At 38.9% G+C, this 18239-nt stretch overlaps 1 protein-coding gene across 1 annotated transcript in view; it reads right to left on the bottom strand.

Moving 5' to 3' along the window:
• Positions 1-8211: 8211 nt before the first annotated feature.
• The window catches only part of rrp36 (ribosomal RNA processing 36), a 26214-nt gene continuing 16186 nt past the window's right edge, over positions 8212-18239 (bottom strand). The window contains exons 4-8 of the mRNA XM_028820731.2: positions 16535-16601; positions 16248-16352; positions 13859-13933; positions 10004-10121; positions 8212-8445 (exon numbers count right to left, since the gene is read on the bottom strand). Coding sequence (XP_028676564.2) covers positions 8303-8445; positions 10004-10121; positions 13859-13933; positions 16248-16352; positions 16535-16601 — 508 coding nt within the window. The 3' untranslated portion in view covers positions 8212-8302. The remainder of the gene's footprint in view (positions 8446-10003; positions 10122-13858; positions 13934-16247; positions 16353-16534; positions 16602-18239) is intronic.

Here is an 18239-nt window from a genome sequence, read left to right as displayed (position 1 = left end):
TCACAAAGAGTGGAGTGCAGCTGGAGTCAGTGCTTCAAGAACCACCACGCACAGACGTATGCAAGACATGGGTTTCAGCTGTCGCAGTCCTTGTGTCAAGCCACTCTTGAACAAGAGACAGCGTCAGAAGCATCTTGCCTCGGCTAAAGACAAAAAGGACTGGACTGCTGCTGAGTGGTCCAAAGTTATTTTCTCTGATGAAAGTAAATTTTGCATTTCCTTTGGAAATTAAGGTCCCAGAGTCTGGAGGAAGAGAGGAGAGGCACAGAATCCACGTTGCATGAGGTCCAGTGTAAAGTTTCCACAGTCAGTGATGGTTTGGGGTGCCATGTCATCTGCTGGTGTTGGTCCATTGTGTTTTCTGAGGTCCAAGGTCAACGCAGCCATCTACCAGGAAGTTTTAGAGCACTTCAGGCTTCCTGCTGCTGACGAACTTTATGGAGATGCAGATTTCATTTTCCAACAGGACCTGGCACCTGCACACAGTGCCAAAGCTACCAGTACCTGGTTTAAGGACCATGGTATCCCTGTTCTTGATTGGCCAGCAAACTCGCCTGACCTTAACCCCATAGAAAATCTATGGGGTATTGTGAAGAGGAAAATGCAATACGCCAAACCCAACAATTCAGAAGAGCTGAAGGCCACTATCAGAGCAACATGGGCTCTCATAACACCTGAGCAGTGCCACAGACTGATCGACTCCATGCCACGCCGCATTGCTGCAGTAATCCAGGCCAAAGGAGCCCCAACTAAATATTGAGTGCTGTACATGCTCATACTTTTCATGTTCATACCTTTCAGTTGGCCAACATTTCTAAAAATCCTTTTTTTGCATTGGTCTTAATTGATATTCTAATTTTCCGAGATACTGAATTTGGGACTTTCATTAGTTGTCAGTTATAATCATCAAAATTAAAAGAAATAAACATTTGAAATACATCAGTCTGTGTGTAATGAATGAATCTAATATACAAGTTTCACTTTTTGAATGGAATTACTGAAATAAATCAACTTTGTCATGATATTCTAATTTTATGACCAGCACCTGTATATGTAGGTTTTACAACAAGGCAGATTTAAAGCGTGACAATAAACATGACATAAAAAAACGTCACATAAAATCTTTGCACTTTTAGGCTTAGGATTTTATTTATAGATAGAGTAAATTAAATCCAACGTCTGTCTGTCTGTCTGTCCACTTTTCACGAGAGAACTACTTAGCGGATTTAGTTCGGGTTTTTTTTCTAGAATTTGCTTGAACATTTCAGTTGATTTTGCGACTTCTCTCATTGCGCTATGTTCACTTGCGGTACCGATTTTATTTTTGTGAATCCGAGAGACATGCAGCGGGCTGAGGGGAGGGGGAGGGGGGCGGGGTCCTCTCACTCACGCGTCAGCCACGGGGCATGTACCATACCTCCACTTAGCTACTAAACGAGAGAACTACTTCATGGATTTAGATCGGGTTTTTTTCTATAATTTGCTTGAACATTCCGGTTGATTTTGCGACTTCTCTCATTGCGCGAAGACTCACAGTTCACTTGCAGGAGCGATATACTCGGTCTAATCCGAGACAGAGGCTGCGGGTCGAGGGGAGGGGGAAGCGTGGCGTCAGAAGTAGGGAGCCGGGCAGGGCCCTCCTCACTGTCCTGTTTCGCTACTACTACTACTATATTAGATTAGATAAATTTTATTAATCATTTACACACATACAGCAGAAGAAGCATAAAAACAAGGATACAATCTCACAGGACACAGCCAATCATCAATTAATAAATATATAAATAAATATTGTTCAGATATTTCAAAGTGGTATTTCAAAATAAACTGCCCCAGGAGGAAGCACTGAAATGCCTGATAGCAGTGGGCAGAAAGGCCCCCCCAGAGGTGCTTCTTAGCACACCGTGGTGGAATGAGCCTTTGGCTAAAAGTGAGAGCACATCCTAAAGGGGATGGAGGGCATTTTTAATGATGGCATCCAATTTTGCCACCATCCTCTTTTCTACAACAGCTTCCAGTGTGTCCAGGGTTCATCCTGTGATTGTGCAGGCTTTTCTGAGAAGTTTGTTCAGATATCATGCTTCTTTTGACCTCAAGTTGCTTCCCTAGGAACACCACACTGGCCAATATGGACTGGTAGAACATTTCCAGCTGCACACATCAAGAGTTGAGCCTCTTTAGTTAGTGCAGTCTGCTCTGGCCCTTCTTATACAGCGCCATCATGTTGAAGGACTAGTCCAGTTTGTTGTGTATCTGGACCCCCTAGGTACTCATAGCTCTGCAACACTTCCTCATCCTCCCCCTGGATGGTGACTGGTCTCAGGGGCTCCTTAGCACTCATAAAGTCCACCATTAGGTCTTTTGTCTTGCTGATGTTGAGTTGCAAGTTATCCCTGCACCACAAGATGAAATCTTCCACAATTTTCCTGTACTCCCACTTGTCTCCAATACTCATGCAGCTTATGATGGACTAGTCATCTGAAAATTGTGCTGGAAATCTGTTGTGTAGAATGTGAACAGAATGGGAGACAGGACAGTTCCCTGAGGTGCTCCAGTATTACACACCATAGTCCCTCAGCCTCACACACTGCTGTCTGTTGGTCAGGTAGTCCAGAAGATTGTGGGGACATCAAGATGCTTTTTATTCCTAAGCTTTCAACTCCTATCAGGAGTCATCGTCAGAGGAAATTAATTAGACATACATCGCTATAGATTGCTTTGGATTTCTGTATGTCTAATCAAGTCCCTCCCAGTCTCATCATGATGGGAGCAACAGATGGACTGGTGTCCTGGTGGGGGTGCCCTGAAGTACTCCTGGGTTAGGGTTTAAAAGGGAGCCCTCAATGTTCACCAGAGAATCAGAGATGGGAGAGGAGGAGGAGGACAAAGCTCAGAGGAAGAAAAAGACATTGTATTGCACTGTTTATTGTTAGAGGCTCTTCTGTGAAAATAAACTGTCATTTGCACTTGGAATTGTTGCTGTGTATTTGTGTCTGGGCCTTAGGTGCCCCCTGCTGGCCACTAAATATATATATATTTGTAATATATATTACAATAACGGGCGCTAGAACAGTAGTGCATAAACATTAGTAGAACAGTCTATATTAAATGGCAAGGGACTTTGACCTCATTCTTTTTGTTGGTCGTATTTTTCTTTCTTTCAGCCTCTCTTTTGTTGATGTTTACTTGCTGAGCTGACCGTTCTTCGTGGGCTACTGCCGTGTATTGTGTGTCTTTAATTTTCTGTGACAGTAATACCGTCTTGTACGTCCATAATATACCTTTAATTTTCTCTGGCAGTAATACAGGCGTGCACGTCGGTAATATGCCTTTAATCTCCTCTGACAGTAATACCGGCTTGTATGTGGCTGTAATATGCGTCACTGTATTGTGTACCTTTAATTTCCTCTCGCAGTAATACTGGTTTGTATTTAAGTAAAATGCCTCTAACTTTCTCTGACAGTAATATTGCACATCGCACCGTGCCCCGCGCATGCGCACTTCACCAGAAGACACACACACAAGGACACCTGGATGCACACAGGGATTTTATTAAAGAGGATATTTTATTATAAAAAAAAAAAATGAGACGTGATTGTCTCAGAGACACTTTCACATCCCGTGAGACGAGTCGTCATGCCAAGCGATGTAACCACGCCCAGAGCTGGAAGCCCTGCGAGACGAGAGCTTATGGCAAAGATATTTGGAAAAGTACTGTGTGGTTATGTCAGACACATTTCTTGTAGAGAGAAAGAAGCGATATTTACTCACGGGCAGTTATACGTTGTGTTGTCACGATGTAATTCCAAACTTCAATGCGATATTGATGAAAAGGTAAAATCGAAAAGAGATTGAATATATGGACATAGGTGATGTGATAGAAGTGCGCCACGTGAAATGCAGATCACGCGGCATGGCAGCAGCAGCAAGCCAGCAGCTGATCGAGCAAAGAGGTGGTTAAAAAAAAAACTGTTTCCCATTCTACAACCTTTTTAGAGGGGGCGTCAGAGGAGCGATCACATCTCCTGGGGGTGCGTTCAACCCCACTCTTCACAACGTGAGTGGCAGAAACGCGAAGTGGTTGGCGTGTAGCGCAGGCATTGGGTGGGTGAGCGAAGCGAGTAGAGGGCAAAGCCCCCTAGTATATATGTGACTATACACACTGTATATATACACACACACATACTGTACGTACATACATACATACATACATAGTCCTACAGTCCTAAAATGAAAATGTAAATACCAAGCTAAAAATGAAATGAATTATTATCATTTGTTTTTTTCAAATATAAGAACTTTCATTTGATTATGAATTCTGATCATATAAGTAAAATGTCCTGGGGGATTATCAATGAATGTGCTTGCGGGAACTACAATAAACTTTTCTGCCCACCAATAAAGTGCACACCAGGTTGCACACTACCTATTTTTTTCCACAGCATATTAGGTCACAAGCTTTCAATTAAGACCAAGATCAAGGTTCTATCCTCATTAGTTCTTGAGTAATCGCATGACAGAAGGGCAGATATTAGATAGATAGATAGATAGATAGATAGATAGATAGATAGATAGATAGATAGATAGATAGATAGATAGATAGATAGATAGAAACAGCCACATACATTTTTTTTAATGGCAGGCGGTAGTACTATGCAAGAATCTGCTTCTACTCATAAGCTAAACTAATGGCTCCCCCTGCTGGCCAGTGTTAATAACAATTTTAATGAAAATTATTTCATAGGGAAAATGATTTAATAAATAGATAAATATAAAGGTCATTACAGATATGGCTCTGAGGTTAGGGATCTGCAATGGCAATCGGAAGGTTGCCGGTTCGAATCTCATAAATGCCAATAGGGACTCTGCTCGTTTGGGCCCGTGAGCAAGGCCCTTAACCTGCAATTGCTGATCGCTTTGAGTAGTGAGAAAAGCGCTATATAAATGCAAAGAATTATTATATATTACATAGAAGCTACATAAGAAATCTATATATGAAAGGCACAATATATGGATAATGCACTTGTAATGTGTAAGTCGCTTTGGACAAAAAACTTAAGTGGAGCCAATATTAAAGCTTTATTACTAATGAAGTGCAAATTTCCAAAGTCTGTAGTATCACATTCTTGTAAACTGTTAATCAAAAGAAAATATATTTAGATCTTAATACATTTTTTTCATAGGAACTTTTTTTTAGTTAGTTTGTCCTAGAAAGTTAAAATAGTTCTCAATATTTTCACTAGCCCTGTATTTTGGCACTTTAGTTTTTTTATGTACAGAGGTCATTTTAACCAAGACATCATGGCTGATGGACAATGGCAGTGAGTATTCCACATAACAGAGATTTCCAAAAACTTTAATGAAGAGCAGTCAACACATTTAGGAGAAACGTTTGAAGCCAAGCACACTTCAATTCTAAAGAATGTCAGATGAGAAAGCGATTCGGTCCAATACCATCCACTGGGTGTGGATGTCCGTGAGTCTCATAAAATTATTTCAAATGTGCATATCTGGATCCACAGGCTGCAACAGGGTGTACTGGTGCGTTTGCATCTTACAGCTCACCTAACCTGTCAGGTGTATTGCTCACATGTCCTGTCATATTATCTTGAGTATCATGGCTTCAGAAAGATTTTGAACTTGTTGGAAAAGCTCCATAAAGATTGAAAGGCCATTTTAAGTGAGAGCAAGTAAGTATAGCATGTTAAACAACACTTGATGAAGGCAATGCTTTACTGTGGTTTGTTTTGATGCCAAAAGTTATTACTAAACTAATTCTGAAGGTTTTCATTGATTTCAGAACAAAATTGAGGCTTTTGGGGACCTTAGAATCCCTAAAAATGTCTACATTTAAATCAGAAGCAGTTAGGTGATTGTGTTACAAAAATTCAACTTACAAAAGGGCTTTCTGGAGCAGATTCACTTCAAAAAGTCAGAAAGTCCATATACTGAACCAGGCTATACGCAAAACATCTATTTTATGTATACATTTATTTATATACTGTATATATTTTTAATTTATATATATATATATATATATATATACTAGCCAACCCGCGGCGTACCATACGCCACATAATTATGTATTGATGGGTGAACACTTCCTGAACGACACAGTTGTCAAAATGGCGTGGGTTTGAGGATACGACTGTGAGTGAATGAAAAGATGGACCTCTGGAGACCGCAACATATAACTGTCCGTGACTGAAAGCGGGATCGTCTGTGACAAAGAAGGCCACGTTGGTGAAAGTTACTTCGTCGGTAGGGATAATTGTCAGTACTTGTAGATTAAGGTGTAGCGAGTCTTCGTTGTTGACGCTTAATATAGCTTGCGTACTGAGTTGTTCCGGAGTCACAGTTGAGAAACACTTTTTTAATGTCTTTTAAGCACAGGGGAAAAAATGAACATGTGAAACATCCGTAATGTAATAAGCCACCAAGAAAAGTAACATTGCAACAAATGCTATCTACGACCCGATCGCTATAAACAGAAATGAAAACAAAATCGAGCCCGGTGCATTCTTTAACTGCCTTGTGGCGCAGTAGTAGTGCTGCTGCTTTGCAGTAAGGAGACTGTGGAAGATTGTGGGTTCGGTTCCCGGTTCCTCCCTGTGTGGATAGCGCTTTGAATACTGAGAACACCGCTATATCAATGTAATGAAGTATTATTATTCTTATGTTTAGTAGTTGCAGCTATTGATTATTCAGTGTTGTTTGGCTGGGTGTCTGATCTGCTCGACGGGATCAGAAATAAAAGGAAAATAATGTGAAGGCAATGTCACAGGTGATCCTGTGGTATAGCGGGTCCACAGCTCCCCTTCAAAAGTCCATTTTTAAATAAATAATCATCGCACTCACAGCGTGGCGAGGGGCGTGGAAGTGTGGCTGAAACGGTTTCCGGGTGGAGTCGTGCTGCGGGCATTTCTCCCATGTGCAGTGTGCGAGCGAGTGAGGAGAGAGAGAAAGCCGGTACGTTAGAGTGAGCGAGAGCAGGCTCGAAGGCAATGTGTTCCTGTGGTATAGCGGGTCCATAGCTTCCCTTCAAAAGGCCATTTTTAATCAGGCGACCAACAGTAGTGGAGTCAGGTACAGAGGTGGTCAGCTGGTGAGATAGCGTCTCGACTGCTGCAGGGCCTGCATCGGTGAAGCTGGTGAGACGCTAATGAAAAAGAGGCACAGGGCTTATTGGTTTTTAAAGACTGCTTCCTTCATTGTGTTTTAACCTCAGTTTTAAAGGATTGTTTTAAGGATCGACTGGGATACCCCACGCAAACTGTTTTACACGCTGCATACAGCCATTCACATCCGCAAGAAACATGCCTCTATGTACAGTCAACGTGGCTCAGAGGTGCATGTGGACTGTAGCACAGACGAACATAAATGACGGCGTGTTTTCCGAGGCATCGCGTCCGAGTTGGTGGGTGTGGCTCTGCGAGTTGTCGTCGTATCCAATGGTCTTAGAGTTGGTGGCCGTGGCTGTCTTGCGTGCTTTCCAAGGGTGTCTACTTGTCGGCAGCTTAGTGAATTATATATATATATATAGATATATATATATATATATATATATATTAGTAAAAGAGGGATGTCAGAGACCTCTGGAAATGCGCTAATTCACAGGGTTTAGTTAACAGAAAGCCAAGCGCAAGAGCCACAGTCAGATGAGTGGCGATATGAGACTGTTGAATTCCAGTATTTTATATTTATTTAACATAAAAAAACAAACAATAAACAAACAAACATGCTGTAGACAAACCAATATGGCGGAAAGAAAAGTTTGTCGTAAACAAGCAAACACTTCCGGTTAAGGGCGTGACCTCATTAAACTTTCTTACATACGGTATACTGTATATAAAAAATTCAACATCTGTCTGTCTCTCCACTTTTCACGAGAGAACTACTTAACGGAATTAGATTGTTTTTTTTCTATAATTTGCTTGAACATTCCGGTTGATTTTACGACTTCTCTCATCACGCATAGTTCACTCGCAGGAGCAATATATTCGTGCTAATCCAAGACAGAGGCTGCGGGCCGAGGGGAAGGGGAAGAGTGACACCTAATGCGCCAGCCTGCGTTCGAGCCACTCCACCTCTGCATTTTGCAGTGTACCTTGTCTCTGCTTAGCTAGTGATACCTGTTTGTTTATTGATCTTTAAAGTTTGTCCTGTTTCACTACTACGCAGGCGGAGCCGCAGGAGATGGCTAGTAACAAATAAAATACATTCAGTTTATTTACATTTAAATTACAACATTTCCCAAGAAGGGTAAGTCACACAAAAATATAACTACAAGGAATCAAAAGCATCACATTGCCTTCTTTGCAAATGGCAGTTTTTTCTTATCCTTTATGGCGTTTCTCTTCCTCTTTTTGCTGAGAAAATTGTCTAGCCTTCCACTCTTTTTTAATTGAGCGTATTTAGCTTCCAGATCCATTCTACGCTTGTCAGCTGCAAATATACAATACAAAAATTACAAACGTGAAAAAAATTATATTTTCTGAGCTAATACACACAGTTAAACATATTTAAATATATACACTTTGAATCATTGTAATTTTCTAGCACAATCATAACAAAGGTAAACCTTTTATAAACAAAATATATTCTAAATAATGACTGCATCACATGCTCCTCCAAGCAAATTTAATCTAAAATAAAATTAGTAAAAAGTGGTATTCAATATTAACTTGGCAAAGTGAAAACTGCCACTCAAGACTTGTGCTGAAGAAATGTGTTGTCCTATAACATGTAGAACACTGCAAGCAGTTTTAACTGGGAGTGCTATAGCTCATAAATATAAGAATTATTATATTTCCACTTTCCAAATTACTGGAAGAATAATTGAAAATAATAATTTTCTTAAAGTATAAAAATCTGAACTGATTTCAAAGTCATTTCCTAGAACGGTATCATTTTACGTAACTTAAATACAATCATATATTTGAATGTTGAGCAGTGATATTGTCCAAGTGTCCCCATGGCCCTTCATTTTGGTATTGCAGGTTATTCCCATATTCCAAAAGATGAGTTACGTAGAGCAACTGGCAATTCCACACTGTCTCAGTCTCAGTGTGGGGGACCAAACCCTCATTCGATTAAGGAGGCTTGAAATGTTACATTTTTGTTAAAATTTCTCCCTTCTTATTTTGTATACTATGCACTGCTCAAATAGCTTGAGCTTATATTGTATTTGATAAAGTAATGTACTGTATAAAGAATTGTGCCTGAGAAGGTTCACTCGGTAATGTTTAAAGAGATAAAAGAGAATATTAAAGACAATTGTTTTCCCTTCTACTTCGGTAATCTTCTAAGAAAGTGCTCCATTTGTGATGTAAGTCATGTGTGATTTTGCACTTCTGAATTGCAGAGTTCATAATGACCTACTCATTTGAGAGTTAGTTTCTTTTGTACATTTCTTTATCTTTGATTTTTGCTCCAATTTCAAAAATATGGAAGACAATGCTTTGAAATTTTTGAAATATATATATAAATTTATTTGTCACACGTGTGACACGTGGGAGTTGAGTGGACCAAGTGGAGGTAATTACCCGCCAGGCCAGGAGGTGGCAGGGTGCTCTACACCTACTTCTGTTATCTCTGCAGGCCAAATATGGGAAAACCTGCCTGATTTAACGTCACTTCTGGTTCATGGCATATAAAACCACCATCTTCCAAAACTTCATCAGTTCAGTCCTGGAACTCAACCTGACCACAACAACAACTTGTTTTCTTTAACCTTTTGCTGCCAGGGACAATATACGGATGGCTGCCCCAAACCTTTCCAGTGTGTTGAGACTCATTCTTTTACAATATTTACATATATATATAGATATATATATCTATATATATATAGTAAACTCTGCACCCACTATTTATTGTGCAACAAAATATAGAAAATGTCCCTTCCCCTGCTGACACACTTAAAGGATCCAAACATTAGACTCAAGTAGTTGATGGAGGGACACGATATGTCAAATAGCCAGTTCCTACAATCTGGAGCACTTACATTTCTTCAAAAAGAATGGCTTCTGGCCTTGTTTTGCACGCTCCCTTTGTATCTTCTTAAATTCCAGTTCTTTCTCTTGCTCCGTCTGCTTTTTCTCTCTCTCTTTTTCTTGGTTTTTCTAAGGCAGAAAAAAAAATCCATCATTAGAATTACAAGAAAAAACTACCCTCCAGGCAGTTTAATTTTTAAAAAATGGTTACATTTTACAAATTATTTCTGCTAGTAAAATACTTATGGGATATACACATTAGGAGATCTTTTTCTTGACTTTAGATTCAAATTGTGCTCATCTCTCATTTTCTTTTTTTAATTCTTACCGTGAGTAATCATCACCTATGCAACACCTTGATCTTGCAATTCACTTTATTACATCGCTACCACAAATATTATTATGTGGGATGTACTCATTGCTTACATTATAGATTACATTAATATTTCAAATGAAAAATTTCTATCATACATACCAAATTTAAATTAGCATCTTCTCCTGAAATTCTTACCTATATTTCTGCTAATCACTGACTAAGTTAGTACATAATTGTAATATTAATGAGTCTATAACACTATTAAAGTACCAATGACAACACTTGTTTATATAGCATCTTCCAATATAAAGTACAATTCAGGATGCTTTATAAATGGTTGTAATTAGAAACAAAGAAAAGCAATAATCAAAAAAAATTAATTATACCAAGGGTCAGATGGTCAGTGGGGAAAGGAAAAAAAAAACGTCAGTGAAGAAAAACCTCTAGAGCTTCACAACCAAAAGCCCACCCAGGCCCCATAAACACATACTGAAGCTCAGCAAACAACTTATTGGACCCCAGAGGGAATCTTGGCTGGAAATGTGGGAATGAAAAATGTAACAAGTCCATATATTTTCCACAAAACAAGCACTATACACAGTTGGATACCACCATTTTAACTGCCCAGCACTGGTTATTTATTAGTTAATATCTAGTTACATTGTCACCATCACACAATCAAGGTTATTCTCTTTCAGTATTTGTTAGATCACTTGAAAATTAATAAAGCTTCTTTCTACTAGTTAGCAACATGATGATAGTTGTAGGCACAGTGGGAAAGACAAGAATAACCACTTAAGCAGATGGAGCCACTGTGTTATTTTAGTTTTCATTATCCTCACACTTAACTCTAAAGTACATTGACTTTGCACAAGTTTAACTGCACTCAACCCATAACTAATTAAATTAATGCAAATAGACTGTACCTTCAAATAGCCAATCATGTGGCTGCAACTCAAAGTATATATATATATATATATATATATATATATATATATATATATATATATTCATTGGATTCGTAGTCTGAGTCCCGACCTGAACTGTGTGGGTGGTTACCTACCAGGTAACACTTGTGATTGGTCTGCCATTCGGCAAACATCCGCCACGGTGCCCTCTTCAGTTGCGAAAAGCAGATCATGGAATGTTGCACAGTTTACTGTCAAATAATGCAAAGAGTACACGACATGTGTTTCACCCTCATTTGGGCTCATCAGGCGTACACACTCTACTGCTCCCCTCTCGGGGGATTGAACCTCGGACATCAGCATCAGAGACACACACACCACTAGACACGCAGAGTTGTTCATGTTTTGAAAGAAACTGATTCTTCTTTTTATCAAGATACCTTTAAATTGATTTAAAAAACACAACAAAGACATTACCAGTGCTGCTAATGGCAATTTGACTGCAAAACTCCATGTTCAGCAGCCACTCCTTCAGGATCCTACTGGTCAACTCCCTTAGCTTATCCTTAACTAGTCACATATACAGGTAGTCATCATTCAGTTCCGACGGACTGGTCGTAAGTTGATTTGGACGCAAGATAGGCTGGTATATATATATTCAAACCTGATTGTATGTTGTCACACATGTGCGATTAGGGTGCAACCAAAGGACCCGATGCGCCGCGTGAACCCACAAGACGGAGGAGAAAGCCAGTGTACTAACCCATCTCTCTGTTCTCTCATAGGAAGGACGAGCCACAAAAGAGACCGACAACGTAACAGCATCGCCAGTTGCTCGCCCGAACGGACATGCCACTTCCACATTCCTTAGTCATGTCTTGTCCCTTCCCGATGACATCACAACCTTCCCAGGATTCCCTGCTGTTCTTGACATCCTTTTCACCATCCCCTCCTCCATAAATACGCCATCGTTCCACCTAAAGACTGTCTTGTTTCTATGTTTTTACAGTTACCTGTAACAAACGTGCCAGACCAATTTCCTGATTCAACAGTATATGGGGACGGTTCCCCAACCCTTTAACTTTGTTATCATGTGCTTCTTTTACAATGTATAGTAAGTCTCTTAAGTCGTATTGTTTGTTTTATATCCTTTTTTATTATCATTCTTAGCACTTTGTGTAGATTTTCTATCTTTTTTTGTATATTATTTTTTGATTTTCTTATTTTGTTTCATTATTACAGTTGCTCGCATGGATTCTGAACCTTTTAACAGCTTCACGAGTCCTTTCTTTGTCCGTGTTATGTTACGTTATCAGCATGAGCCTCACCCAGTGTTCGTTGTGTTAACTGTGAGACAAGAAATTGAGTTTGAGCACTCATATGTTTTCTGTTTTAACATTTTAGCCTGTTAATTATAAACATTAACAGATAAATTAGTTCAGTGTGGTTTCATTGCCCCTTCGTAGCTGTTCGTACAAAGCAGCACATCGTGAGTCACAATGCAGAAGGTTTGGCAGGTTACCGGATTCAAAGCCAGATTGTACAGAGCAATGCGGTAAACAATGGTTACAATGGGATAACTTAAAGTCCCTAACCCTTCCTCCCTCATGTTGCTTGATTACCTTATTTTTGTGTCGAGTTCAATTGCCTTTTTTCCTGTAATTGTAAGACAAATGTAACAATGTATCGAAATCATTGCAGGTAATAAAGTGAGTTTGAGATGAACGAGTCACAGCATATGGAGCCGGCGTGGCGACCACTATCATTTGTGAGACACGGCAGAGGTTGTAAGTTGAATGGTTGTAAAACACATTGGTCGTAAGTTGATGACTACCTGTAAATTATAATTGGTTATTTCAGAAACCTTTGTAATTGTAATTGAACCGTTGAAATCTGTCATTTTGTTCATTTAGGTTACAAGGTACACCCATTCCTAAAGTTCATTTCCACGTTCAAAAATGAGGAAAATGAAGGTTACGCCATACAACAGATTGCCAGAGAACTGAAGATTCATAAAAAAGGTGTCTATTACTGTCTTGAAAAAAGTGGGCAAACTGGATCTAACCAAGACAGAGAACGAAAAGGAAGGCGCAGATGGACAAGTGCACTGAAGGAAAAGGACATCTCAGTGTGTAGTTTGAGAAACAAGCACCTTGCAGGTCCTCAGTTGGCTTCTTCCTTAAATACACCCCCAAACACCAGTTTCATCTGGAACAGAGAAATCACAGTTCTGGGATGCTGACCAGAATACACTTTTGTAGTCATCTTCTTTCCAATGTCTGTGTTCTTTTGCCCATTTTAATCTTTCCTTTTAATTTGCCAGTTTCATATATTGCTTTTTTTGACACTCTGCCTCTAAGGCCAGCATCCTGGAATTGTCTTTTCAATATCTTCTTCACAAATTATAATTAAGCCTTTTTGATACTTCCCTCGTTTATATTTTATTGATATGACACCTCATAAACAAATATAAACAACTGCCATCTCCCTAAAAATACCTCAAGACTTTGTACCTTTCTTTCAACATATAGTATAATTCAATTATACATTTCAAATAAAATTTTTGCTGCAAAACAAGCTATAAAACACCTTCCAATAAAACAGCACTAAAGATGAACAAAACTGTAAAAGAAAAAACTTACCATTCTTTCTAAAAGATGTTTTAACTTATCTTTCTTTTCTGTTCCTTTGCTCTTTTTCAGTTGATTCTCTATAAGCTGAACGAAAAATAAGCACACATGGAATAAAAACATGAAAGGTAGAGTTTGTATTATTAAATCAACATATTTTCAATACTGTGTGTACCTAAAATCATCAGCCAGCACTATACATAATACTTCTTCATGCTAGAAAATTAAAATTTTAAGTAAACAGAAGATATTCCACCAATTCTGCCTACCATTTCACATATTTGACAAGAAATTGATCCTTTATTAACTTAATTACCCAAAACCTTTATCCAAAGCAGAATGTAAATCTCAGTATTATTATTGCAGCATGAACACTGAACGGAGTTGTTAGAAAGAGATCGTCGAATTCTGAACCTGACTCTTTCTCTGTCTGGAAGTCTTCTTTTTACTATATATATATATATATATATATATATATATAAAAGCCAAATACCACTTGGGACTTGAAATTTGGAATGTAGGTTACCCTTGGCCCATAGGTGCTCACTAAGAAACAGTTTTAAAAATTTCGTGGTCCAAGCGTGAAATGTCTTATAGTTTTTTAGACCCATTTGTATGTCTGTCTGCTTTTCACGAGAGAACTTAACGGATTTAGATCGGGGTTTTTTCTGTAATTTCTTGAACACTCTGTTGATTTTGAGACTTTTTCATCGCGCTTAGTATCATAGTTCGCTTGCGGTACCGATTTATTAGTGCAAATCCAAGAGAGACTCATCGGGCTGTGGAGCAGGGCCCTCCTGACTCACACGTCTGCCTCAGGGCATAACCTTAACTCCGCTTAGTTAGCGAGCGAGAGAACTACTTAACAGATTTAGATTTTTTTTTTTTCTATAATTTGTTTGAACACTTGGGTTGATTTTGCGACTTCTCTCATTGCGCTACGAATCATAGTTTGCTTGCAGGAGCGATATATTTGCGCTAATCCGAGACAGAGGCTGCAGGCCGAGGGGAGGGGGAAGCGTGACGTCAGGAGTAGAGAGCTGAGCCGGCCCCTCCTCACCCTCCTGTTTCACTAATACACAGGCGAAGCCATGGGGGATGGCTAATCTTGTTCTATTGGAACAGCCACACGGATCAATAGAGTACCTGCACATACTATTAGTAAATGGGCATTTTTGTGGAAGGCACTACAAGAATTTGGTGTCTCTATTGCTTACTATTAGACCTCAGTAACTGTAGAATAAAAGATGCATCTACATCCACAACATTAGTAGTAATTCACTTGAAGACCCTATCAATAGTGTACTTTGAGGTTTGCATTCTTCCTTCTTTTTCCATTCTCTCAGGGTGCAATAAAAGCGACACAAGGCAAAAAAGATTAAATTCTGTTTGTGTAGTCCAAAACACCTGCTTTCCGTTCTCACTCGCAGCCACACTGTACTTCTGGACGAGTGCTTACTGATTTTCAGCTCTTACTCCCACTCAAACCTGCAAACACAACTTAACACAAGATTAAAACTATTTGATTTTTTTCAGGGTGAGTCCCAGATGGTTATAACTGACCAAACTATACAACTGACCATCACAAGAGCATGCCATAACTGCCCTCAACTCACTAAGATTATGTAAATGTAATCTATGACTGAAAAGTCATGTAGGTGTGTGACGGGGTCTTCAGCTAGAATGGACCGGTCTTAGAATTCTGCAGGTGAAGCCAAATACTCTTGATGGGGCATAGAAAGGCTTGACTAACTTGCTCAACTTGTTGCTATTACATTCTGCATGATAACAAGTGGAAAGAAGCCTGCATTCACCATACCTTTCCAGAAATTACCATTGGATCTGTCGCACTACACCATATTGGTTGTGTTGGAAATGCGAAATAAAGCAAAGCTTTACAACTATACAACATTAGTAGTCACAGAATATCTGCTAAAATGATATTAATATCATGTATTTATAGTAGCTGTAGGATACAACTGTTCACTTTAGTCTAAATTGTTCTAAATTAAAATTCAATCTCAATAACTTCAGCTTAGTTCACCGACAGGACAGTAACTTTGAAAAATGTGCCTAGTGCTGCAATAATAAGGTTCCAGCTGCCTCTGACCATGAATTAGACTAGGACATACAGGTATAGGGGGTTCTTCTTTATGTCAGCGTCTGAAATTCAATGTGGAAAAAAAGAATGAATAGTGCTGTGCAGAAAAATTGTGGAGTGGAATCTGATACAACCTAAAAAGATACCTAAAAAGAAACTGAGAAAATGGATTTTTCCCAAGAAAAAGTGACAGAAGAAGAAAGAAAATGTCTTTGCATTATCAGTTAGCTTCATTTGAAATCGCACACACCATTTCTTAAAACTTTCAGGAAGTTGTACTTTAATAAATGAATGGCTCACCTTTTTCTCTTTTTCTTTTATTACATGAATGAAGCGATATGTTTTGTCAAAGATATCTGGCCTGTATTCTCCTGAAAGGTCATCAAATCGAGGATCTCTCGCTGTCTGGTAGGAGACCACAGATACATTATTATTTTAAAATAGCATCTTTAAGCAGTTTAACACCCAAGTCCAAATGCTGCTTTATATTGTACACTAGAAGTTCACTTTTAGCCTTGTGAAATTGATCATTTACTGGTTTTTACAAGTTAAAGAAATACACAAGGAAAGTTACATATGCAACTTACTCTATTTTTGAATCCTGTTACTTGTCTCAGAAAGGGAACTGGTTTCTTTGCAGATATTTCCATTGGGCTGGGGAAAAAAAAAAAAAAGAACACAGGTTTCACAACGGCCCGTATACTTTTTGGTATTTGAAATTTCGTTTCAGAAAATATTTAAAAAAGAAAAAGGAGACACTTATTTGATTTTCAACTTAAAAGGGAAAAATGAAAAACGCAAAACAATAACTTTTTTTCCTTTTGTCCTTTCACACATCAGAAAAGAAAAATGCAAGAAACGAGAACAAGAAAACACCCTTTATTTCGCAGTGAGTAACAACAATAACGTTCATAAAAAAACTGTTACATCAATGAAGCAAAGTTTGCAAAGCTTGTATTTTTACCTGAAAGATGCAACTCAGTTTTTCTGCAATCATATCCTCGTCCCGGAGAGTCACTCTTTCACTGTTCCGAAAAACAACGTAATGGTCCATCCTCTGCTGATGCCAGTGTAACTTCAAGGCCGTCGATCGATGTGTTGTGAGGAGGACTGTTCGCACATGTTGTCAAAAATCACGCAGAACAAGAAGTTCTTCCGGATTCAGACAATGAAAATGTGTTTTTGAGCTATTACACTTTCATTATTTGAATCACAAATAAATCCAGAAAAGTATTGACTGCTATTTGTTACCATGGAATTAAAAAATACCTTACTTTTCCCTCATTTTATTCTTTAATGAAAAAATCAAAATCTGAAAATTATTTTCATTTTTGCTCCTAAAATGAAATTTGAAATGCTAAAAAGTACACGGACCCACAACTTCACTTCATTCCATGTTCTCTACAGTTTGAATTATGTACCTAAATTCAATGTGCCATTCTGACTAAATATTGTTGGACACAGAGGGTCTGGAAAAAAGCATGCATATGTTTAAGACCACAGATAATCATTTAAATAATGACTGATAATACAAAGAAATGAATCATTAACTAAAAATAATAATTGCAAGCAACTGTTTGTCTCTCATGTCATAAAAGTATACTGCTGTGCTGGATGGAAACTCTTGCTTTTTTTCCATAAGCTATGAACCCTTTGCATCTCCATGTTTTAAAGTATGCAATAACCAACGGGAAGGACTGTTTTATAGAGTTGACTAGGGGGTTCCACCCTGCTTGTTTCACTCGCCAATACCAATTCCCCCCACCCCTCGGCCTGTGCTACGTGCCAGCCACGTGCCAGCCACTTCACATCTCTGCGGCTCATGTTGTGAAGAGAGGGGCTGAACGCACCCCAAGGAGACGCAGTCACTCCTCTGAAACCCCCTCTTAAACGGTGATACAATGGGAAACAAATAGTTTTTTTTTTTCCTCCTCTTTGCTCAATCAACTGCTGGCTTGCTGCTGCCGTGCCGTGTGATCTGCATCTTGCCCGGCGCTTCGAACATTTAAAAGCCTGTACAGCAGCTGTCCTACTCTGTCTTTTATTTCCGGCCCCAGGCGTGGTTAAATCTCTTAGCACAAACTCTCGCCTCGCGGGATTAAAGTTCTTCATATTTTTTAGTTTATCATTTAAAAACGGAATAAGAATCTGAACATCTAACAACATCACATTAAAGTTCGATAAATTCTGAAAAGAAAGATACCAACCATATATATGTAGGTTTTAAAATAAGCCAGATTTAAAGTCTGACAAAAAAGTCACATAAAATCGTTGTACTTTTAGGCTTAGGAT

This window comes from Erpetoichthys calabaricus, chromosome 15 (genome assembly GCF_900747795.2).
Source record: "Erpetoichthys calabaricus chromosome 15, fErpCal1.3, whole genome shotgun sequence".
Classification (NCBI taxonomy): domain Eukaryota; kingdom Metazoa; phylum Chordata; class Cladistia; order Polypteriformes; family Polypteridae; genus Erpetoichthys; species Erpetoichthys calabaricus.
Note: the sequence above shows the minus strand (reverse complement) of the source record. Positions and strands in the feature narration are given on the sequence as shown.